The 24,009-nt window shown below is 46.1% G+C and overlaps 1 protein-coding gene, 1 long non-coding RNA gene and 1 gene segment (V, D, J or C); 2 read left to right on the top strand and 1 right to left on the bottom strand.

The window, feature by feature from the left end:
- Nucleotides 1-266: 266 nt before the first annotated feature.
- LOC140422637 (Ig heavy chain C region-like) lies at nt 267-2,424 on the top strand. The segment is given in 3 exon segments: nt 267-591; nt 795-1,096; nt 2,108-2,424. Coding segments are annotated over 3 exon segments (543 nt in total).
- A 5,224-nt stretch (nt 2,425-7,648) lies between these two features.
- LOC140418305 (uncharacterized) lies at nt 7,649-10,119 on the bottom strand. Its single transcript, XR_011944919.1, has 2 exons — nt 10,019-10,119; nt 7,649-9,281 (listed from the first exon to the last, which is right to left on the bottom strand). It is a non-coding gene; the product is annotated as an uncharacterized lncRNA (long non-coding RNA).
- LOC140418296 (uncharacterized) lies at nt 9,888-17,140 on the top strand. Of its 3 annotated transcripts, XM_072501762.1 has the most exons (5): nt 9,888-9,934; nt 10,610-10,716; nt 12,072-12,178; nt 12,596-12,711; nt 14,444-17,140. In XM_072501762.1, the coding sequence occupies exon 5, from the start codon at nt 14,564-14,566 to the stop codon at nt 15,773-15,775; it is 1,212 nt and encodes a 403-aa protein (XP_072357863.1). In that variant the 5' UTR covers nt 9,888-9,934; nt 10,610-10,716; nt 12,072-12,178; nt 12,596-12,711; nt 14,444-14,563; the 3' UTR covers nt 15,776-17,140. The 3 variants fall into 3 exon arrangements, with proteins under 3 accessions (XP_072357863.1, XP_072357861.1, XP_072357862.1); XM_072501760.1 differs by lacking the exon at nt 12,072-12,178; XM_072501761.1 differs by lacking the exons at nt 9,888-9,934; nt 12,072-12,178 and having other exon boundaries at nt 10,415-10,716.
- Nucleotides 17,141-24,009: the final 6,869 nt, after the last annotated feature.

Below are 24,009 nucleotides of genomic sequence, written 5' to 3'. Positions count from 1 at the left end.
ACATGGTGGCTGAAAAAATGGGGAAAACCCCACTGCTCCTCTCTTTGCAAATTACACCATTCAGATGGTATCCAAATGTTCTTTTCTGCCAGGAGATGTGAGTTTATAATGAGGGGGCAAACAGGTGATGATTCTCAAATGATAGATCAAATAAACGCTGAAATGTGGATGTTGCATTTAATAGGAAAATGTTAGAATAAACTCATAGTTCTAGTCGAATTTTGAAAGGTTTGGTTACTGAATAAATACAATCCCACAGTCTAACTTGTTGACTGGACCATTCTCTCCCAGCAACACCGTCTCCGCCCACTCTCTACAGCCTGGTCTCCTCCTGTCAGCAACACAACAATGACGGCTCCGTGACCTACGGCTGTTTGGCGATGGACGACTCCCCAGAAATCTCCAGCCTGACCTGGAAGAAAGATGGGCAGCTGATCACCACTGGAGTTAAGAAATACCCGTCAGTGAGAAACAAGAAGGGAACCTACACCCTGAGCAGTCAGTTAACCATCACCGAGTCAGAGGGGGGATGCAGCGAAATCAGCTGCGAGGTTCGACACAGCGGCTCAGACAAGAGCATTGGAATGAAATGTAAGTGTTGTGGAATCTGTGAGAAACAGAAAATATGTGATTCCTTTATTTACAACTTTGGTTATTTATGATACATTTATGGTGCACTGCATAGTTCTGATTCCTGGCGAAAAATATTGACTGCAGATAAAGAGTTAAACATAATAAGTCATTTTATTTGTTACAAGATGTTCTGTAAGAAATGTTAACTTGTGTTTTTGAAGCTGGTGGAAATTACATCCCTCCAAATGTTCTCCTCACCGTGAGTTCCAATGAAGAAATCTCAAGACAGAAATTTGCAACCTTCGTCTGTTCAATCTACAATTTCTGTCCAAACTCAATTAACGTAAAGTGGCTGAAGAATGGACAAGCCATGGGTTCAGGATTTGTCACCTCTCCCGCCTGTGAAGTGAACGGGAACTTCTCGGCGAGCAGTCGGCTGACAGTCTCCGCTGGGGAATGGTTCAGCAAAGCGGTCTATACACTCATCGAGAGGTCAACCAAAGTCACAACATCACCGCATCTGGTAAGAGAAACAAACAGAGGAAACAATAAATCATCCTGCACTCTGATGTTAATCAAAATCAGGAATTTACTGAAGTTAGTACAAAGCAGAGAATTACTCTGATGTTAATCCAAATCAGGAATTTACTGGAGTTAGTACAAAGCAGAGAATAACTTCTAATTTACTGCCATGTGGTTTGTGTTTCATTCTGATGTAAGAGCTGCATTAGGATTGCTCACCATTCAGGATTTTATCAGAACAGCAAAGAATGTTTCCCTCTACTTTGAAATCATTTAGTGAGTGAGGTGGCCTTGATATCAGCTTTATTCCGAAACAGCTGATTATATTTGAGAAGCAGTGGGTGTCTTGAAACCTTTATTGATACAGCTCCGGGGGAAAGTGTTGAAAAGTTCATCCAACCTATTTATAAATTAGCGTTCATGACTGTATTCCAGAGATCAGAAATTATGTATCGCATTGGGAATGCTGCAATACTGATTCCTTAAAATGATACCGGGGCTAAACGACTTTCACAATAGTAGTTAGCACTGAGGCCTCACAATGCCTGGGACCCGGCTCAATATTGACCTTGTGTGACTGTGTGAAGTTTACACCTTCACCCTGTCTCTGCACGGGTTTCCCCCAGGTGCTCCGGTTTCCTCCCACAGAGGAAATATGAGCAGGTTAGGTGAATTGCTGATGCTAAATTGTCGCTGAATGTCCAAAGATTAGGTGGGGTTGTGAGGTGACAGGGATAGGGTGGGGGAATTATTTTATGCAGAGTGCTCTTTCGGAGGGTCGGTACAGTCTCGATGGACCGAATGGTCCTCTTCTGCATGTGAGTGACTCTATGATTCTATAATAGTTTTCACAGAACACGCTGGTTTTCTATTGTATATCGAATATTAAAGGTGGTCTTCAGAGGTTGGTATTTCGAAGTTGATTTATTCCCATTGAGTGATTGAAGGCTGAATACTGTTGTCCTGATTCTGAAGATGAAACTTCGGTTAATTTTCATGTTTTCATTCACAGATCCTTCCCTTTGCACTGATGCCTCAGTAACAATACTGCCGCCAACAATAGAACTGGAGGCGACAGTAACCTTAACCTGCGTCATTTCGAATGCTCCTCATGGAGTCAACGTGTCCTGGAGTGAAGCGAAGAAGCCGCTGAAATCAGAGATTGCCGACCAGCCTGGGGCAGATACTGAGAGCGTGGTCAGCAAATTAAACATCTCGACACAAGCCTGGCTGAGTGGGGCTGTGTTTGACTGTGTGGCGAGCCACCAGGACCTGCCAACTCCTTTAAGAATTTCAATCCACAAAAAGATATGTGAGCGGTGAGACTGAAGCAATAAGTGAGTCATTGGGTCTATTTCTAGTGTCACTGCAGCGGTCAGTATTTAGCATTCAGTGTATTTATGGCCCATTCTGATTGGTAATTCCACTAACTAAATATTCTGGGCGTTTAGAGTTTAAGGGGGAAATTGATATGCAGATGAATGAACAATGAAACCCAACTGTGACATTGGGTTTAGATGGAGCGAGACCATAGACCACAAGACTTAGTAGCAGACGTTGGCCATTGGGCCCATCAACACCGGTCCAGCCTGCAGTGAGGCCATGACTGATCTGATGTGATAATCTTAAACTCCTCTTTCCCGCCTTATCCTCATATCCCTTGCCGGCTTTACTGATTTAAAATATGTCTCTCTCAACCTTGAACATACTGAGCAACCCAGAATCTACAGCTACCGGGTTAAATAATTCCACAGCTTCCCTACTCTCTGAGAGAGGAAATTCCACCTCATCTCTGTGTTAAATGGGAGAACCTTCACTTTGTGATCATGCACGCTGCTCCCAGACGTTCCCACAAGGGAAAACAACCCCTCAACGTCTATCCTAAGAAGCTCTCTGAGAATCTTTCATGTCTCAATTAGGCCTCCTTTATTCCTCTAAACTCCAATAAGTACAGCCCAACCTACTTACCCTCTCCCCATAAGAAAATCCCTCCATACTCGCGATCAACCTCGTGATCCTTCTCTACACTGCCTTCAAAACCAATCTGTCTTCCTTAGATAAGGGCAACAAAACGATTCAAAGTATATCAGGTGCAGTCTAACTAATGCCTTGTATTGTTTTCGCGAGACTTCCCCATGTTTACATTCTATCCCCTTTGAAATAAATCTCAACATTAAATTTGTCTCCATATTACCTGCAGAACTTGCTTTGTGTGGTTTCTGCACGAGGACCCCCAATTCCCCCGTTACTTCAGCTTTCTCCAGTCTTTCTTCATCTAAATAATATTCTGTTATGTTCTTCCTCCTACCAAAGTGTCTAACCTCACATCTTCGAACATTATGTTCCATCTGCCAAGTTTTTACTCAGTAAGTTAAGCTGTCTCTGTCCCTCTATGGTTATTCTGTCATCCTCACCACTTGCCTTTCTATTTTTGTATCTGCAGCCATGGCAATAGTACATTCACTTATTAAACACAGTTTTGAAATTCATGTATATCACATCTACTGGTCCCCCTCTCTCCAGCCTTCTCGTTATCACCTCAAAGAATTGCAATAAATTTGTCAGGCATGATTTACCCTTCACGAAGCCGGGCAGAACCAGCTTGATTCCACTCTGTATGCTTAAATGCTCAGCTATTAATGTCCCTGGCCTATAGTTACCTGTTTTTGACTCCCTCCCTTTTGAATAAGGGTGTTACATTGGCAGTTTCCCAATCATCTTGGGGTAAGGTGGGAGGAGCCTGGAGTGGAGTTTATACACCAGCACAGAACAGGCGGGCCGAATGGCCTGTTTCCCTGCTGTTCATTTTCTGAAACTTCCGAATCCAATATCCGTAAATTCTCAGGGAAAAGGCTTGTGTCCACCTCAGCTCCGAGCTGGGAAACCGGACAGATCCCAAACAAATGGAAACCTTTAAAATCCAACAAAAAACACATTTCTCTCACATCTAACCCGCGGTTCCATTGTCTCCGGAATTCCCCATTTTACTGACATTTATTGTACATTTTCTGCAGATCCCAATCCGCGGGAACCGTCCGTCTCTGTCCTCCTGCCCTCGGCTGAAGACGTCTCCGCTCAGAGATTCGTCTCCCTCAGCTGCTTAGTGAGAGGTTTCTCCCCCCGAGAGATCTTCGTCAAGTGGACCGTCAATGACAAGCCGGTGAGTCCCGGAAACTACAAGAACACCGAGGTGATGGCGGAGAACGGCAATAGCTCCTTCTTCATGTACAGCCTGTTATCCATTGCAGCGGAGGAGTGGGCCAGCGGCGCTTCTTACTCCTGTGTGGTGGGACATGAAGCCATCCCCTTGAAGATCATCAACAGAACGGTTGATAAATCCAGCGGTAAACCCAATTTTGTGAACATTTCCCTCGCTCTGAAGGACACCGTTAATTCATGTCAATGAGAATCTATCAATTGCATTTCGAACTAAAATAAAACTAATAAAAACTTTTTCCTCCAATTGTGATTTAAATACACAGCCGCTTAATTAATGGTGCTGCCACTTTGCTGATATCAGATCTGTTCAATGTGACCCGGATTTCTACAGGTCTCGGCCCCAAGTCTGATATAACCAGAGCTCCCAGCTCAGATACACCCTGGGTTAGAGACAGAGCAAAACTCATTCATTACAGGATTCATTGACTTTCCTCCCGCTGAGGAGAAATCGGATAATTCCCCATTTCAGACAAACACATCACATTTCGATCTCGGTGTTCCTGCTTCGCTCATTGTCCATCCCTTTAAAATTAATGTCAGATTTAAGTTGCTGTATCACACCCACTGGGAACTGAATTGAGGGTCACACAGAAACATGGACCAACAATCCCCAGTCAAAGAGAGGGGAAAGTGAAATTGTTAATCCACTGTCCCCCACTTCACCAGCAAAGAGAGGGCAGGGGCATTAGTTAATCCACTGTACCCCCACTTCCCAACAAAGAGAGGGGCAGGGGCATTAGCTTACACACTGTACCCCCACTTCCCTAACAGAGAGGGGGAGGGGCATTACTTAATGCACGGTACCCCCACTTGCCCAGCAAAGAGACGGTGGGCATTAGTTAATCCACTGCGCACATGCTTCCAACAATGAGTGGAGCGGCATTATTTAATCTGCTGTACCCACACTTCCCCAACAAAGAGAGCAAAGGGCCAATACTAACCCACTTTCCCGACCAAAAGAGGAAGAAGGTGATGAGTGAACTCTCTGTCTCTCCACCTCCAGCAGGGAGATCCCAAAGGCAATGTGCTGAGCTGACCAGAGAGAGGGAGATTATTAACTCAATATCTTCCCAGTCCCCAAGCAAGGAGTTTGGAAGTAAACGGTTCTCTAGACTCAGAACGCAGTTACTGACTGTGGTGGTATGTATTAGGGGTCATGTGGGACTGTGAAGCCGTGACGCTATTGGCTGACAGATCCCGGGTCCTGGTTGGCTGTTGACTCCTGGCTCCGCCCTGAAGGTGGAGTATAAGAACCCGAGCTTCTCCCCGCCGCTTCATTCTGTTGCTGAACTGCTGGGGACAAGTCTCGCTAAATAAAGCCTCATCGACTTCATCACTACTCATCTCTCTCGTAAGTCATTGTGCGCTACACTGACATTACAAGACGTCATGTAGCTTACTGGCTGAAGGGTTTAAAAGACCATCATGATAAAGATGCATTTTTTTTAACACCATTGTTCCTCTTATCCGTCTGCTAAAACCGATTCCCCATAATCCAAATCCAGACTGGTGATTGAATTCTCCCTGGGGTTTCACTGTTCTCTCCTGAGGCGCTTCCTTGTATTTTTGCATTAGGTCACCTGATGTCAGCTTGCAACTCACAGAAAACACATTTAGAAGCAGAAAGTTCAACATATTCTACATCGGTACCAATAATACCCACAACTGGCAAAGCTACAGGCAGCTGATGCAAATACACAGACAGATAAACAGACACAAACACGACACACACATGCACACAGACCCACACACGCTCACACGTAGAGGCAAACACACACATATAGACACACATAGAAACACATGCATAAACATACACCCAGGCACAATGAACCACACATATTTTGACACAAAAACACACGCAAACATGCGCAAAAATTCACAAACCTGCACATAAACACAAAAAGCACGTTTATACACACACTGACACACGTGCACATACACACATACACACACAAATCCACACACACAAGCGGCTACACAAATGTATACAAACAGACACATACAACCACGTGTCCACACAGATACACAAACATATGAAACGAGACAAGCAAGCTAACAGAAGAATATGAAACACAACTGTAACCAATAACATGTACTTAGCAGAATTTCACGATGACACAAATTTTTCCATTCAAACAGAGTCAAATATCCACACTAACACACTTATGGGCACACGTGGTCACATATTAGCATACTCATACACATGCTAGCACAAACATACATTAGTGCACATAGAGGCATCAATACACATCAATAGATAGTTATAAACAATCATCAATGCTTAAATAGCACTGCTGCCTCACAGCGCCAGAAATCCGGATTCAATTCCAGCCTTTAGTGGTTGTCTGTGTGGAGTTTCCACGTTTTCCCATGTCTATTCCTGTTTCCTCCGCATGCTCCGGTTTCCTCCCGCAAACTAAATATGTGCAGGTTAGGTGGATTGGCCATGCTATATTATCCCTCAGTGCCCACAACATTTGGTGGGGTTACGAGGTTCTGGGGATAGGGCAGGAGCATGCGTTCAGGTATAGTGCTCTTTTGGTGGGTCGGTGCAGACTGAATGGGCCGAATAGCCTCGTTCAGCAGAGTAGGGATTATACGATGATGATTCTATGATGAAATACACACATCAACAAACACACACACACACAAACGCACTTATCCAGACACAAACATTAAGACACTGACATGCATGTTGAATGTATAAAGACACACTAACACTTTTATTACTGGGCAGGGAAGTATAAACTTATATTAACACAGGCATTAATATATAAACATAGACTTCAACACACACAATAGAACACTCATATCTACACATTGACAGAAGATAAACAAAGTTCACATACATACGCTGACACACAAATACACAGATCAATACTCATTGACACATGAACACACACAATGACACTTATAAAGACATCGGGACACACAAAAGAAGAGTAAAGAAATACGAATTTTGCATCTACACAGACACAAAAGCTAAAGAACAAACACAAACGTCAGGCAAGGGTGGCACGGTGATGCAATGGTTAGCACTGCTGCCTCACAGTGCCAAGGACCTGGGTTTGATCCCACTCCTGGGTCTCTGTACCAGTGGAGTTTGCACATTCTCCCTGTGACCTATGGGTCTCACCCCCACAACCCAAAGTTGTGCAGGGTAGGTGGATTGGCCACGCCAAATTGCCCCTTAATTGGAAAAATTAAGTTACACAGATCGATTTCTGAGTGTCACAAACTGAACAGTAGATATGCAATGACAAATATATTAAAGAATGAATTAGCAGCGGGAGAAAATGAAACGAGAATATTAAAAATATATCCATGATTAATAAACAGTCTGATTATATTTATTTGGCTTTATCCTCATAGATACCACAGACCACACCTGGACTGAAGACTATGAGGATGATAACGGGAACATCTGGACAACCGCTTCCACATTCATCACCCTGTTCTTCCTGAGCATTTCCTACAGCGCTGCAGTCACTCTGGTGAAGGTGAGAAGATTCAATCCACTCACACTTCAAACTGACAGAAGCCGCTTAAAAAATCTCTAAATGTTTGATTGATTAAAAACTCTAACATCAATGTCCCTGATCATAAACATCTGCTTCATCATTTTCTCTCTCTTTTACAGATCAAGTGATCGGTTGACGTTTGGACGCTGTAGATTTTCCTCAGCTATTTATTATGATGTGTGTGTGACACAAATACAATACCTCCTCTTGGTGACTCTAACAGTAACATTCTCTCAGTTTATTATTCTGCATCTGTAACTGAGACAATCATCAACAGTATTTCTGTTTTTCAGTTTAAAATGTACGAGATAATTTTGGCTGTAATGTAATTGTAGCTAATAATTTCTCTCACTGTCATGTCTAAATAATGTCATGTCTAAATAATGTCATGACCGAAAGCTAGTGACATCGAAACAAACCTGTTGGACTTTAACCTGGTGTTGTAAGACTTCTTACTATGTCTAAATAAGTAATGTATCTCGTACTTATTCACAACTGTTGCTTTCCCTTTATGCTGAGCTCCTGTTCTCTCTTGTGTTACAGTCGTACATACATTTGGCAGCTCAGAGGGCATGTGTTTTGTTCTTACTGTGACCCTCAATTGTTATGTTCCCTTTTGTAAACATCAAAATAAACTTTTGTGTAATATTTTCACTGAAATTGAATGAATAATCAAGAAAATAAGACTAATCAGAACTCCTTTCTCTGAGGTCCATCGGCACCGCTCCATTTCCCCGATTATACAGTTATCTCCCCTTTCCCAGACAGATATTTCTCACCAGACCTGTCTGGGATGTGTCTGAACTCATGGCCCCTCGGTGAAAGAGCCATGCGCCCCCAAGCGGCCCATCCGGGTAAACACACCTTCACATAGAACATAGAACATAGAACAATACAGCGCAGTACAGGCCCTTCGGCCCACGATGTTGCACCTAAACAAAAGCCATCTAACCTACACTATGCCATTATCATCCATATGTTTATCCAATAAACTTTTAAATGCCCTCAATGTTGGCGAGTTCACCTTTGCCTTTTTATGGTAAACTTCAGAGACAGATTGATTTCACAGCTGAAGAATTCCACAGATTCACTGCCCTCTGATGGAAGAAATGTCTCCTAATCTCTGTCCTAAATTTGAGATCCCTTACTCTGAGATTATGCCCTCTGGTCTCAGACTCTTCCACAAGTGGAAACACGATGATTTTTCAGGCTGTGTAACTGGTTAAAGCTCTTTCCACAGTCAGTTCACTGGAGCACTCTCACTCAGGTGTGTGTGTCTCGGGGCTTTTCCAGTCACACTGATGTTTGAAATCTCTTCCCACAGTCAGAACAGACAAGCACATTGACAGTTTGTGATATTTAGATCCTAATGAATTGAGTGACTGTCAGATCTTGATGTTATATTTGGTTCGAGTTGCCAGGCTGCCAATCCTCCCATTCTAATGCCTGAAAAAGAAGTTTACAAAAATGATCACTGTAAGCATAGGATAGAAATTCACAACAGACCATTCTAGTTTCTATTGAACCTCCTTTCCCCTCTTGCTTTCCCCAAGCATGTGGTCCAGTCAAAATAAAAGACCAAAATCAGCAAGTCCCAACAAAAGTGTCACTGCCTGTGCGGAGTCTGCCCGTTCTCCCCGTGTCTGCGTGGGCTTCCTCCGGGTGCTCCGGTTTCCTCCCACAGTCCAAAGATGCGCAGGTTCGGTGGATTGGCCATGCTAAATTGCCCTTACGTTAGATGGGGTTGATGGGTTACAGGGATAGGGTGGAGGCGCGGGCTTAAGTAGGGTGCTCTTTCCAAGAGCCGGTGCAGACTCGATGGGCCGAATGGCCTCCTTCTGCACTGTAAATTCTATGATTGTACCTCTATGATTATTGAACAATCAGCGAGTCAGCCTGAAATCAGCCTCACAATGCCCAGGTGATTGACGGCAGCTCCGGACCAATAGGAAGAGGAGGGGCGGGACTGGACGACCGACCAGGAGCAGCTCGTCCTCCAACCAATCGGAGTGAATGAGGGGCGGGCCCGCTGTGATTGAAGCATGCGCAGTGTGGGTAATGGCGATGGAGAAGGAAGTCTTTTTTTAGAATGGAAATTGGTAAGAGGTGTTTAACAATATGGAGGGAGCGAGAGATCGCGGGAGTGGGCGGAAACGTTGTGTAAAGTTGTTGAAATCGCAAACCTCGGAAAGGTTTACGGGACCCCGTTTGTACCGAGCGGGGCTGCAGCTCCTCATCTTCGGCCCGGATTTACGGCCGCCATCTTTATTGGATGTGTATCTGGGCGCATGCGCGTTTGCCGTTTTTGTCGGTGGCGATGTTTCAATCAGTGGGAGGAGCTTGTTCCCCATTGTTCAGAATGGAGACAACCTGTCCATCAAACTGCATTCGTCTTTGATTCCCAATGTCTTATTAATGATGCAAAGCGGTGGCAGAGATGAAAATGAACCAAATGAAAATCGCTTATTGTCACAAGTAGGCTTCAAATGAAGTTACTGTGAAAAGCCCCTAGTCACCACATTCCGGCACCTGTTCGGGGAGGCTGTTAAAGAAAAGGAAGAAAATCCTGCTCTCCGGATTTCACTGTCTTATTCGACGTTCTGTCCCATGTGAAATGAAATGACGGACTGATGGTGATTAATTTTGGAAACTCCTTTTACAAGTGATTAGTAGGGAAGGATTTACACACAGCAAATTCAAGCCAGGAGAAATATTTATCTTCCTGAATTTCATTTCTGGTCTGACAGTGATGCCTTTGTAAACTTCTTTCACAGGGGCTTAGAAAGGGATATGCAGACAGGAAACTCACAATCAATCCTCACATCAAATTCTAACACCACTGTTCGAGTTACCAGGACCTGGAGATTATCGACCTTTGTGTGTAAGCATTGAGTTCCATATCATTATCACTCACTGTGTAAAATGTCTACCTCCTATCTCCCCTGTAGATCTTGTTCACAATCTTAAATCTGTGTCCCGTAATCCTTATACAATCTACTGATGGGAACAGATTTTAAAAATCTTTTGCTGGGTTTGCTGTTGTCGTTTCTGGTGCCTGGGTCGATGCCGGGTGGTCCGTCCGGTTTCATTCCTTTTCCATGTTTTTGTTGTGGTTGAATCAGCTTGGACCAGTCCATTTAGGGTCCAGAACACAATTGAAGTCTCCTCCAAGAATCAATTGATCTATATCCAGGTCTGGGATGGATTCCAACAATTTTTTTACAAAAGTTTTGATGAGATTCCCTCATTAAAAAAAAAGATAGAGAAGCAGAATTAGGCCATTCAGCCCATCGAGTTTTTGAGGTTGCTCTGCCATTCGATCATGGCTGATATGTTTCTCATCCCCATTCATCTTGTATTGTAGCTCTCTTGAAATGAATGCGAACATTGCATTTGCCTTTCTAACTGCCAACTTTCCTTTATTTGTTCTTGGGATGTGGGAGTTGCCTTGGCCCAATGTTACTAATCATAATCAGTTCGCAAAGCATAATTTAAATCAAACATATCCATTTCAGTAGTGGGTTTATTACCCAATATGCGTTGCAGCTGAGAATGTGCTCTATCCACATGACAGAAGTTTCTCGCACATGCGCAGAGTCCGGCTGTGACTGGAGCATGCGGCGTTCGGGCTGTGACCGGCGCATGCGCAGTTCAGATTGTCGCTGACGGTGCAAGGAGCGGGGAAGCAACAATCGAGCGACTTTCAGGAATGGAGCCGTGGGTGGCCTGGGAGCGATAGAAGCTGCGAAGTGAGCCGGGAGGGTTCATAAATACCCCGTGGAGGCTTCAACTCCCGAGGAAAATGTTAACGGTCCCGTCTTAAACAGCACCGAACAGAGTGAGAGCTGAGCGGTGACAGGCCCGGGTTACCGGCCGCCATCTTTACAGAGGACATGATGCCACAGGGCGCATGCGCTGCGAGCCTGGACCGGATGCCAACTCTCCCGGATTGACTGACTGGAGTCTCCAGGATTTTATTTTATTGATTTGTGGGAGTCACTGGCTGGGCCAACATTTATTGCCCATCCCTAATTTCCCTCAAACCGAGTGGCTTGCTCGGCCATCTCGGAGGGCATTTAAAGAGTCAACCATATTGCTGTGGTTTGGAATCGTGTTGGCCAGACCAGGTAAGGATGGCAGATTTTCTTTTCTGTTCATTCACGGGATGTGGGTGTCGCTGGCTGGGCCAGCATTCACTGCCCAGCACTAATTGCCCTTGAACTGTGTGTATCTCAGAGAGCATCTCAGAGAGTCAACCAGCTGACTATGGATCTGGAGTCACCTGTAGGCCAGACCAGGAAAGGATAGAAGATTTCCTTCACTGAAGGACATGAGTGAATCAGGTGGGTCTTTGCAACAACCAACAATTGTTTCAGGGTCTTCAATAGACTTTAAATGAATTCAAATTTAACCTTCTGTCTTGGTGAGAATCGTGTCTGGGAAATCATTACGACAGTAAAGAAGATTTTAATGTAATTTTCTTTGAACATTTCTCTTAGTGGATATAAAAATATTGAAAATGGGGTAAAGGTTATTTGGCTGACAATCACTGTCCTGTAAAGTACCCAGTCCTTTTGCTTCCCAATTGGCCGAGGAAGGCAGCGTGTCACAAGGATGGATGTGTTGACAGATTAATGGCTGGAGGATGGCGGCAGGTCATGTGACCAAAGCTCCAGGAATACATTTAATCAAAGTTGGTGAGGAGAGAATGTTGTGAATTTCTATCCCAAACCGACAGTGAGATTTCTGTAAATTTACAGGATACTGGAAGTGGTGGTTTAACAGACGGGAAAAGCAAACCAAACGTCACATCGCGATCTGACAGAGTCACTCGATTCATCAGAACCTGAATATCAACAGCATCTGGGTGTGGAAGGTAAAAGGTTTGACCTTTCTGTCTGTGAGGGAAGATTTCAGGTCTCAGTGTGACTGGAAAAGCCCCGAGATTCACAAACCCTGGTTCGACCAAACCTGGAGAACTGTGTTCAGTTCTGGTCAACAAACCTGAGGAAGGATAGAATGGCCTCGGAGGGAGTGTAGCACAGATTTACCTGAACGATATCTGTCCCCCCCGGTGTTAAATTACAAAACTAGACTGCACAAAAGAATCAGAGACATGATGGTACAGAGAATGGCATTCGGCCCAGTGAATCCATGCCAGCTCTCTGGAGCAATCCAGTCAGTCCCATTCTCCTGCTCCCTGTATCTTCGCAGGTTTATTTCCCTCAGGTGTCTATCCAATTTCCTTTGGAAATCAAATGATTCATGGATCTATTTTCAAACTCCCTCATAGGCAGCAAGTTTCAGGTCATTGCCGCTCGCTGTGTAAAACCATATCTCATGTCACCTCATATCTCCTGTACCTTTTACATACAAACTAGGATCAGGCCACTTGGCCCCTCGAGCCTGATCAGCATTCAATAAGATTGCGACTGATCTCATTCTAACCCCAACTCCACATTCCTGCCTACCCCTGATAACCTTTCACCCCCTTGCTCATCAAGAATCTATCCAGCTCTGCCTTAAAAATATTCAAGGACTCTGCTTTCACTGCCTTTTAAGGACGTGAGTTCCAAAATCTTACAACCCTCAAGAGAATAAAAAATCATCATCTCCATCTTAAATGGGTGACTCCTTATTTTGCTCTCATTCTCGCTTCTCCCACAAGAGGAAACATTCCCTCCACATCCACCCTGTCAAGAACCCTCAGGATCTTTTATAGTTCAATCCAGGTTTTACCCAAAACTTTAAATCTGTCTCCCTAGTGCTTGTACGATCAGTGAATGGAAACAGAGTTTCTTTGTCCACCCAATGGAAACCTGGCGTAATCTTGTGTACCTGAACACAAATCTCCCCTCCACCTCCTTTGCTGGAACCATTCTGGTAAATCACCTCTGCACCTTCTCAAGAACCTTCACATCCTTCCTGAAGAGTGATGACCAGAGCTTTATAAAGATTCATAGAATAGAATTAGAACCATAGAATTCCTACAGAGCAGAAGGAGGCCATTTGGCCCATCGAGTCTGCACCGATTCTCTGAAAGGACACCCTGCCTAGGCACCCCCCCCCCCGCCCCCGACCCTCTCCTTGTAACCCCATAGCCCCACCTAACCTGCACATCCCTGGACACTACCGGGCAATTTATCAAGACCAATTCCACCTAACTTTCCCTTCTTTGTATTGGAGGAAACCTGAGCACCAGGTGGAAACCCACGCAGACACGGGGAGAAAGTGCAAACTCCACACACACAGTCACCAAGGCCGGAATTGAACCCGGGTCCCTGGCGCTGTGAGGTAGCAGTGCTAACCACCGTGCCACCAAAAGCATAGTGTCAGTATCAATATTTCTATTTATGAAGCTCAAGGTCGAATATGCTTTGCCAACTACTCTCTTAATATGTCTTCTGGATATACAAAATCCCTCTTCGCCTCTTTCTCTCTCCTCCAAAAGAGGCCAAGTGGGTTTTTATGACAATCCAGCAGTTTTCATGGTCACTTTTTCCCAGTGCCGGCCCCACAAGTGAGCAGATTCATTCAGCTCAATTTCACAACCTGCCTTGTGGTCTTGTGGGTTCTCTCTCACTCCCTATTTTCTGTTTTTAAATCAGTTTCACAGGGTGTTCGAAGGGGAGGTTTCAAAGTTCGGAAACTCAAACCAAGCATCACATCAGGATCTGACAGAGATCTCTATTTATCACATCCTGAATATCATCGGAATATCATTGAACATGGAAGGAAAAAGCATCGTTCACAGTGGGGAGAAACCGTACATGATTTGTGTGTGTGGACGAGGATTCGCTCTATCATCAGGCCTCACAAGCCACAAATGCAATTACACTGAGGAGAAACCGTGGAAATGTGCGGACTGTGGGAAAGGATTCACTTCCCCATCCCAGCTGGAAACTCATCGACGCAGTCACACTGGGGAGAGACCATTCACCTGCTCCAAGTGTGGGAAGGGATTCACTCAGTCATCCGACCTGCTTAGCCACCAGCGAATTCACACTGGGGAGAGACCGTTTAGGTGCTCTTACTGTGGGACTGAGTTCAAAAAATCATCGCACCTCACTGCACATCAGCGAATTCACACTGGGGAGAGGCCATTTGCCTGCGCCAAGTGTGGCAAGGGATTCACTCAGTTATCTGCTCTGCAGAAGCACCAGCGAATTCACACTGGGGAGAGACCATTCACCTGCTCAGAGTGTGGCAAAGGATTCACTCACTCATCCCTCCTGCTGAGTCACCAGCGAGTTCACACTGGGGAGAGACCATTCACCTGCTCAGAGTGTGGGAAGGGATTTACTATGTCAGCCCACCTGCTGAGACACCAGCGAGTTCACAGTGGGGAGAGACCGTTTCAATGTCCAGACTGCGGGAAGTGCTTCAAAGGTTCTGGGGATCTGATACGCCATCAACGTGTTCACACTGATGAGAAACCGTTCAGGTGCTCTCACTGCGGGACTGGGTTCAGACGATCATCTAACCTCACTGTACATCAGCGAATTCACACTGGGGAGAGACCGTTCACCTGCTCCGAGTGTGGGAAGGGGTTCACTGAGTCATCTAATCTGTCCACACACCAGCGAGTTCACACTGGGGAGAGACCATTCACCTGCTCCGAGTGTGGGAAGGGATTCACTAAGTCATCCCACCTGCTGAGTCACCAGCGAATTCACACTGGGGAGAGGCCATTCACCTGCTCCAACTGTGGGAAGGGATTCACTGAGTCATCCGCACTGCGGAAGCACCAGCGAGTTCACACTGGGGAGAGACCATTCGCCTGCTCCGAGTGTGGGAAGGGATTCACCACTTCATCCCACCTGCTGAGACATCAACGAGTTCACACTGATGAGAGACCTTTTCAATGTCCAGATTGCAGAAAGTGCTATAAAAGGTCTGGAGATCTGATGCGCCATCAACATGTTCACACTGACGAGTGACCGTTCGCCTGCTCCGAGTGTGGGAAGGGATTCACCACTTCATCCCACCTCCTGAGACACCAACGAGGCCACAAGTAACCACAGTGATTGGATTTTGCTGTTCCTCACATTCAGGACTGAAACATGTTCATTTGGGTCTCTTTCTGCTGCTAACAAACTCCAGCCCATTTACAGGGGCTAATATTCTGGCTAAAAGTCAACTAAATCAGAATCGTGTTAAATACGCAGAGTGCTGAAAGTTTTTAAATATCTCTGACACAAATTAGTTCCTTTTGACGTACTCTCGCTTTTCCCTGTCTCTTCCATCCTCACCTCAACAAGACGTGTGAGGAGCTTGTGGAGCTTCTTTGTGACTGAGATTGAGTAAATCCGATCAGCTGCCTCTGCTGCTTCCCTCCCTTTCCCAAGCCCACCGGACCAAACTGTCTCTAAATGTCATCCTTTCCCGAGCCCTGAACCCACATCTTTCACTAGTTTCTCTCCCATCTTCCCTCATACCCTCTCAGAGCTCATCTTGTCCATGAGATCCAGCTCCTGCTCCATCGACCCTATTCCCACTCAGCTACTGATCAGCCAACTCCCCTGTGTCCATGGATATTGTCAACATTTCTGTCTCTTCAGGTACTGTCCCTCTGTCCTTCAAATCTACCATCATCACCTCCTCCTCAATAAAACAGGTCCTTGACCCTGCCATCCTAACAAATTACTGTCCCATCCCTCTCCACTCCAAACTATTAGATCATGTTGTCGCCTCCCAAATCTTTGCCCATCTTTCCCAGAACTCCCATGTTGGAATCCCTTCAATCAGGTCTCTGCCCTGTCACAGTGAAATACAAACAGGAACTTACCTGGAGAGAAGACAGACAATCCGGGAGCTTGGATGCAAGGGCGGCATGGTAGCACAGTGGGCAGCACTGTTCGTTCACAGCACCAGGGACCAGGGTTCGATTCCCGGCTTGGGTCACTGTCTGTGCGGAGTCTGTAAGTTCTCCCCGTGTCTGCGTGTGTTTCCTCGGGTGCTCTGGTTTCCTCCCACAATCCAAAGATGTGCAGGTTAGGTGGACTGGCCATGCTAAATTGCCCTTGGTGTCCAAAAAAGCTAGGTGGGGTTACTGGGTTACGGGGATAGGGTGGAGGTGTGGGCTTAAGTAGAATGGTCTTTCCGAGGGCCGGTGCAGACCTGATGGGCCAAATGGCCTCCTTCTGCACTGTTAATTCGATGAGGTGAGATTGTCCTTTCTGAGCTGATTTTAACCATACAGGCGGGAACTTGCTGCCCAGATACCTCTTCCTATTTAGATCCATCCCGATCTACATCCCTGAGGCCTTTTTCAAAGCACTAGACAAACTAATCATGGTGTTCATATGGGGGGGGGGGGAGTTGGGGGGCGAATGCAAGGATCCCGAAGAAGGTCCTAAAAAAACAAAATCTGGGGGGGGGGGGGGGGGGGGGGGGGGCTAGCCCTCCCAAACATACAATTCTACCACTGGGCGACGACGCTGAACGGATAAGCGGGCGAATCAAGGAGCCAGAAGCCGAGTGGGTGCGCGCGGAAGAGGCCTCCTGCAAGGGGACCTCCCTCTGGGCCCTCGCCACGGCGGCACTCCCAACCCCACCCAAAAAACACGACAGCAGCCCGGTGGTGATAGCCACCATCCAGTCCTGAAACCAACTACGGCCACAATTTGGCGTGACCAAAATGTCGGACAAAGCTCCCATCTGCAACAACCATAGGTTTGCACCAGCGCTGACTGACGCCACCTTTAAAAAGTGGGGACAGGACGGAGGGACACTGACAGTCAGGGACCTATACACGGACGGCAGGATTGCAACAATGGACGAACTGACAGAGAAATTCCAGCTAGCCAGGGGGAGCGAGCTAAGGTACCTGCAACTCAAAAACTTCCTACGAAAGGAGACAAGGACGTATCCACAACCGCCACGACAGACATTACTGGAAAAGTTACTGGACACAAGCATCCTAGATAAAGGCAACTGTAGCGACATGTATGACCGATTGATAGAAAGGGCCGACACCGTATTGGATGCAACAAGAAAGAAATGGGAGGAGGACTTGGGGATTGAAATAGGGTGGGGACTCTGGAGCGAAGCACTGCATGGGGTCAACTCCACCTCCACGTGCGCAAGGCTCAGCCTGACGCAACTAAAAGTGGTACATAGAGTCCACTTAACAAGAACTCGTATGAGTATGGTCTTCCTGAAGGTGGAGGATAGGTGGGAACAGTGCCAAGGAGGCCTGGCCAACCATGCCCACATGTTCTGGTCTTGCCCCAGACTTGCGGGGTACTACCTCCTTCAAGAAGACCACCATAATACCAGTACTAAAAAAGAACAAGGTAGCCTGCCTCAACGACTAACGTCTGTCATCATGGAATGCTTTGAGCGGCTGGTCATGAGATGGATCACTGCCAGCATCCCAGACGGTCTCGATCCAATGCAGTTTGCCTATCACCGCAATCTCACTGGCTCTGCAATCAACACTCAAACACCTCGACAACAAGGATACCTATGTAAGACTGCTGTTCATTGACTACAGCTCCGCCTTCAACACCATTATCCCAACAAGACTGATAACCAAACTCCGCAAACTTGGACTTGACCCCTCCCTGTGCAGCTGGATCCTCGACTTCCTCACCAACAGACCGCAATCTGTCAGGATAGGCAACAGCACCTCCTCCACAATAGTCCTCAACACTGGGGCCCCACAAGGATGTGTACTCAGTCCTCTACTGTACTCCCTATACACACATGACTGTGTGGCAATATTTAAATCAAACTCAATCTATAAGTTTGCGGATGATACGACTGTGGTGGGCCGTATCTCAAACAACGATGAATCAGACTACAGGAGGGAGATAAATCAGTTGGTTGCATGGTGTACCGAAAACAATCTCCCTCTAAATGTTGGAAAGACCAAGAACTGATCATCGACTTCAGGAAGCATAGCAAGACACGCACTCCCGTCTGCATCAATGGCTCTGAAGTGGAGATGGTCGATACCTTTAAGTTCCTGGGGTCACCATCACCAACAGTCTGTCCTGGTCCACTAACGTTGATGCAACAGTCAAGAAAGCCCAACGACGTCTCTACTTCCTACGGAGGCTAAAGAAATTTGGCATGTCTGCATCAACTCTCACAAACTTCTACAGATGTGCGATAGAGAGCATCCTATCCGGCTGCATCACAGCTTGGTCCAAGATCGCAAGAAACTACAGTGTGATGAACTCAGCCCAACGCATCACACAAGCTTGCCACTCCCAGATTCATCCTGTATACACATACCACTGCCTCAGGAAGGCAGACAGCATTACCAGAGACCTCTCCCACCCAGACATTGCCTTCTTCCAGACCCTTCCATCAGGCAGAAGGTACAGAAGTCTGAAGACTCGCACATTCAGACTTAGGAACAGCTTCTTCCCCACAGCTACAAGACTCCTCAACGACTGCCCCTCGGACTGATCCACTCCCTGTAAGAACTCCCTGTAATGACACCCTATGCTGCTCTGGCTCATGTATTTGCTTTGTTTGGCCCCTTGTTCCGCACTGTAACCAATCACTGTTTGTTGTTGTACTATTTGTCAATGTTCTCTGTTGATTATTCTTTTGTCTACTACTGTACGTACTGTGTACGTTCCCTCTGCCGCAGAAAAATACTTTTCACTGTACTTCGGTATATGTGACAATAAATCAAATCAATTTGAAGGTTGCCACTCAAGTGGATAGAGCAGTGAAGAAGGCCTATAGTGTGTTAGCGTTTATTAACAGGGGGCTGGAGTTTAAGAGCCGTGGGGTTATGCTGCAACAGTACAGGACCCTGGTGAGACCATATTTGGAGTATTGTGTGCAGTTCTGGTCACCTCATTATGGGAAGTATGTGGAAGCATTGGAAAGGTGCAAAGGAGATTTACCTGAGTGCTGCCTGGATTGGAGGGTAGGTCTTATGAGGAAAGGTTGAGGGAGCTAGGGCTTTTCTCATTGGAGCGAAGGAGAATGAGAGGCGACTTAATAGAGGTTTATAAGATGATGAGGGGGATAGATAGAGTGGACGTTCAGAGATTATTTCCTCGGGTGGATGCAGCTGATACAAGGAGGCATAACGATAAGAATCAGGGTGGGAGATATAGGAGGGATGTCTGAGGTAGGTTCTTTACTCAGAGAGTGGTTAGGGTGTGGAATGGACTGCCTGCTGTGATAGTGGTGTCGGACACTTTAGGAATTTTCAAGCGGCTATTGGATAGGCACATGGAGCACACCATAATGACAGGGAGTGGGATAGCTTGATCTTGGTTTCGGACAAAGCATGGCACAACATTAAGGGCCGAAGGGCCTGTTCTGTGCTATACTGTTCTATGTTCCATGTACTGGACCCCCTTCTTCGAGGCAATGTCCAAAGTGATGGGGATGAGGGTGGATCCATGCCCGAATGTGGCAGTCGTGGGAGTATCAGACCAGCCAGATCTATTTCCGGGGAGGAGGGCGGACGCCCTTGCCTTTGCCTCCCTGATCGCCCGCCATAGAATCCTGTTCAGCTGGCGGTCAGCAGCACCACCCAAAGCTGCAGACTGGCTGTCCGACCTCTCAGAATCTCTGCAAATGGAGAAAATCAAATTCGCCATCCGAGGGTCAGGCGACGGCTTCCACAGAACGTGGGAGCCATTCACCCAATTGTTCCGAGACCTGTTAGTGGCAACAAACAAGCAGAAGAATAGACTGGTCGCCAAGAATCAGGGGAAAGTACCCGAGCCGGGCAGAAAGTACCTGAGGCGGGGGGAGAGAGGGATAGACCGTGGTGGGGGGGATAGCAGCTAAACCTAAGAGGAAAGAAAGGCTAATCACAGGAGAAGGGGAGGAGGTGGAAGAGGGAGGAGACAGGGAACAATAGAGGGGAACCAGTGAGGTGGGAGGAGGCAAGGGAATGATAGCCGGAAGTAGGGCACGTAAACAAGAACAAACTTGGCATCTACAGGAGCAGAGAACAAGGAAAATCCGTGCGAAAGACAGGACGAACGGCTGAAGCGGAGGTGATCGCAAGATGACGACGGCAGCGAAAACCGTCCGGGAGAAGCAAGCTACAGCACCAAAACCAGATCCATTCGCGTATTGCCCTCTGTAATTGTTCTGTATTTGTTTCCCCGGTGCCCAAATGTCTATGTTCCCACCCAGTTTCACCCCCCCTCCCCAAACAGATGCCTACTTATGTGCTAAAAACAATACTGCCAATTGTACAGAGCTGCTGTTGTTGAGCTAGCACATAATACCCTACCAGTCATTTTATTCTAACTTTTTTTTTGTTGCTGTTTGTTTTGTTTTTTGTGCGTGTTCCCTTCTCCTCTATGTATATATATATATGTGTGTGTATTCTATTTTGTGTACATAACGGTAAATATACTTTATTCAAAAACCCAATAAAAAACATTTATTTTTTTAAAAATTCACTCATCATCCAACCCAAAAACAAAACCCTTGACCCCATCGTCTTGGCAACCTACCGCTCCATCTCCAATCTCCCTTTCCTTTCCAAAGTCCTTGTACTCGGTGTCCCCAAGGATCTGTCCTCAGCCCCTCCTATTTCCCACCTACACACGGCCACTAGGTGACATCATCCCAAAGCACCGTGTTAGTTTTCACATGGATACTGACGACACTCAGCTCTACCTCACCACTATCCCTCTCCATTCCCCCACTGTTACTAAATTATCAAACTGCTTATCCCACATCCAGTGCTGGATGAGCAGAAATTTCCGCCTATTAAAAATTTGGGAAGACCAAAGCCATTGTCTTCAGTCACCATTAGAAATTCCGTTCCCTAACTCCTGAGTCCATCCCTCTTCCTGGGAGCTGTCTGAGGCTGAACTGCACTCTGCACAATCTCCGGGTCCTATTTGACCCCAAGATGAGTTTCTGACCCCATATCGACCCCATCACTAATACCAGATATTTCAATCTCCATAATCTCACCTGTCTCCCCCTCCATCCCAGCTCATCTGCTGCTGAAACCCTCATCCATGCCCCTGTTATCTTTAGATTTGTTGATTCCAATACATTCCTGTCCACATTTCAGCACTGAAACATGAGATCATCCCAAACTCTGCTGACTGTGGGCTTTCTCACACCAAGTAGTCCTGTTCACCCATCACCCCTGTGCTCACTGACCTACACTGGCTCCTTATGTAGGACAGTCTTGATTTTAAAATTCACATCCTCTACCTTGTTTGCAAGTCCCTTCAGGGCCTTATCCCTCCCTATCTCTGTAATCTCCAGTTTTACAACCCTCTGAGATATCTGCACTCTGCTCACAAACAACAACAACAAAAAAAGTTAGAATACAATGACTGGTAGGGTATTATGTGTTAGCTCAACAATAATTAAAATTCCCCATTTAAATTATTCCACCATCAGTGTAGGGCCAAGGCCGGAAACTGTGAAATTCCCTCTCTAAACCTCTCCGTCAATGGTGCAATTTTAAACCGTGTAGAATCAAATATCCCAGCGGTGGTGGGGGTGAAGGGTGGTAAATGTCGACAATTGGGTGATTAAGCTGTTGATCAAGATGTTTACAAAAAAAAGCTAATGGGGTCCTCAGTTTATTAATGTAGACATGGAGTACAAATGCAAGGAAGCTATCGGGAATCTTTGTAAATTACTGATTACCCAGCAGTGTGGAAAATTACCCAGGTATGTCCTGTACACAAAGAGCAGGACAAATCAAACACAGCCCAATACTGCCTCATCAGTCTTCTCTCAATCATCAGTAAGGTGATGGAGGGGCCATCAGCAGTGCTATCAAGTGGCACTTGCTCAGCAATAACCTGCTCTTGGGTCATGTCTGTGCTGAGTCTGCACATTGAGTCTCCGGTTTCCTCCCACAAGTCCCGAAAGACATGCTTGGTAGGTGAATTGGACATTCTGAATTCTCCCGCAGTGTACCCGAACAGGCGCCGGAGTGTGACGACTAGGGGCTTTTCGAAATAACTTTATTGCAGTGTTAATGTAAGCCTAATTGTGACACTAATAATGATTATTATTAGATTATCATTGATGCCAGTTTGGGTTCTGGCAGGTTCACTTAGCTCCTGATCTCATTACAGCCTTGGTTCAAACATGGTCAAAAGAGCTGAACTCCAAAGGTAATCTGAGAGTAACTGTTATTTAAACCAAGCCAGCATTTAACCAAGTATTGCATCAGGGAATCCGAGCAAAACTGGTGTCAATGGGAATCGGGGGAAACTCCGCTGGTCATAACTTGCACAAAGGAAGTTGGTTGTGTTTGTTGAATGTCAATTATCTCAGTTCCAGGACATCACTGCAGGAGTTTCTCATGGCAGAGTCCTAGGCCCAACATCTTTATCAATGACCTGCCTTCCCTCATAACGTCAGAATTGGGGATGTTAACACTGCCTCTCACGGTGCCAAGGTCCCAAGTTCGATCCCGGCCCTGGGTCACTGTTTGTGTGGAGTTTGCACATTCTCCCAAAATTTTCTGTGGGTTTCACCCCCACAACCCAAAAGATGTGCAGGCTAGGTGGATTGGCCACAAAAAATGGCCCATTAATTGGAAAAAATTAATTGGGTACTCTAAATTATTTTTTTTAAAAAGAATTGGGGATGTTTGCAGGTGACTAAACAATGTTCAGCACCATTCACGGCTCCTCAGACACTGATGCAGTCTGTTGAATTCGCGGACAGCAGGACACAGCGATGATAGGTAGAAAGTAATGAATAAGGTTTATTATGATACAAATCCAAACTCCTCAACTCCGCAACACAGGGCTAAATAGCTGGCTTTGAAAGCAGACCAAGGCAGGCCAGCAGCACGGTTCGATTCCCGTAACAGCCTCCCCGAACAGGCGCCGGAATGTGGCGACTAGGGGCTTTTCACAGTAACTTCATTTTGAAGCCGACTTGTGACAATAAGCAATTGTTAAGAGGAAGCCCTGCTCCCTTAAAGGGGCAGTTCCTATTCTGGGGAGGTAATGGGAAATTGTATGGTCCTGTCCCGGGACCTCCATTGGGGTTATAACACAATCCATGTCCAAATGCAGCAAGACCTGGGCAATAGCCAGGCTTGAGCTGACAAGTGGCAAGTTACTTTCACACCACACAAGTGCCAGGCATTGACCGTCTCTAACAAGAGAGGATCTAATGATTGACCCTTAACATTCAATGGCATTACCATCGCTAAACCTCCCACAATCAACATCCTGGGGGTTAG

The sequence above is a fragment of the Scyliorhinus torazame genome, chromosome 5, assembly GCF_047496885.1.
Source record: "Scyliorhinus torazame isolate Kashiwa2021f chromosome 5, sScyTor2.1, whole genome shotgun sequence".
In the NCBI taxonomy this organism is placed as follows: domain Eukaryota; kingdom Metazoa; phylum Chordata; class Chondrichthyes; order Carcharhiniformes; family Scyliorhinidae; genus Scyliorhinus; species Scyliorhinus torazame.
Note: the sequence above shows the minus strand (reverse complement) of the source record. Positions and strands in the feature narration are given on the sequence as shown.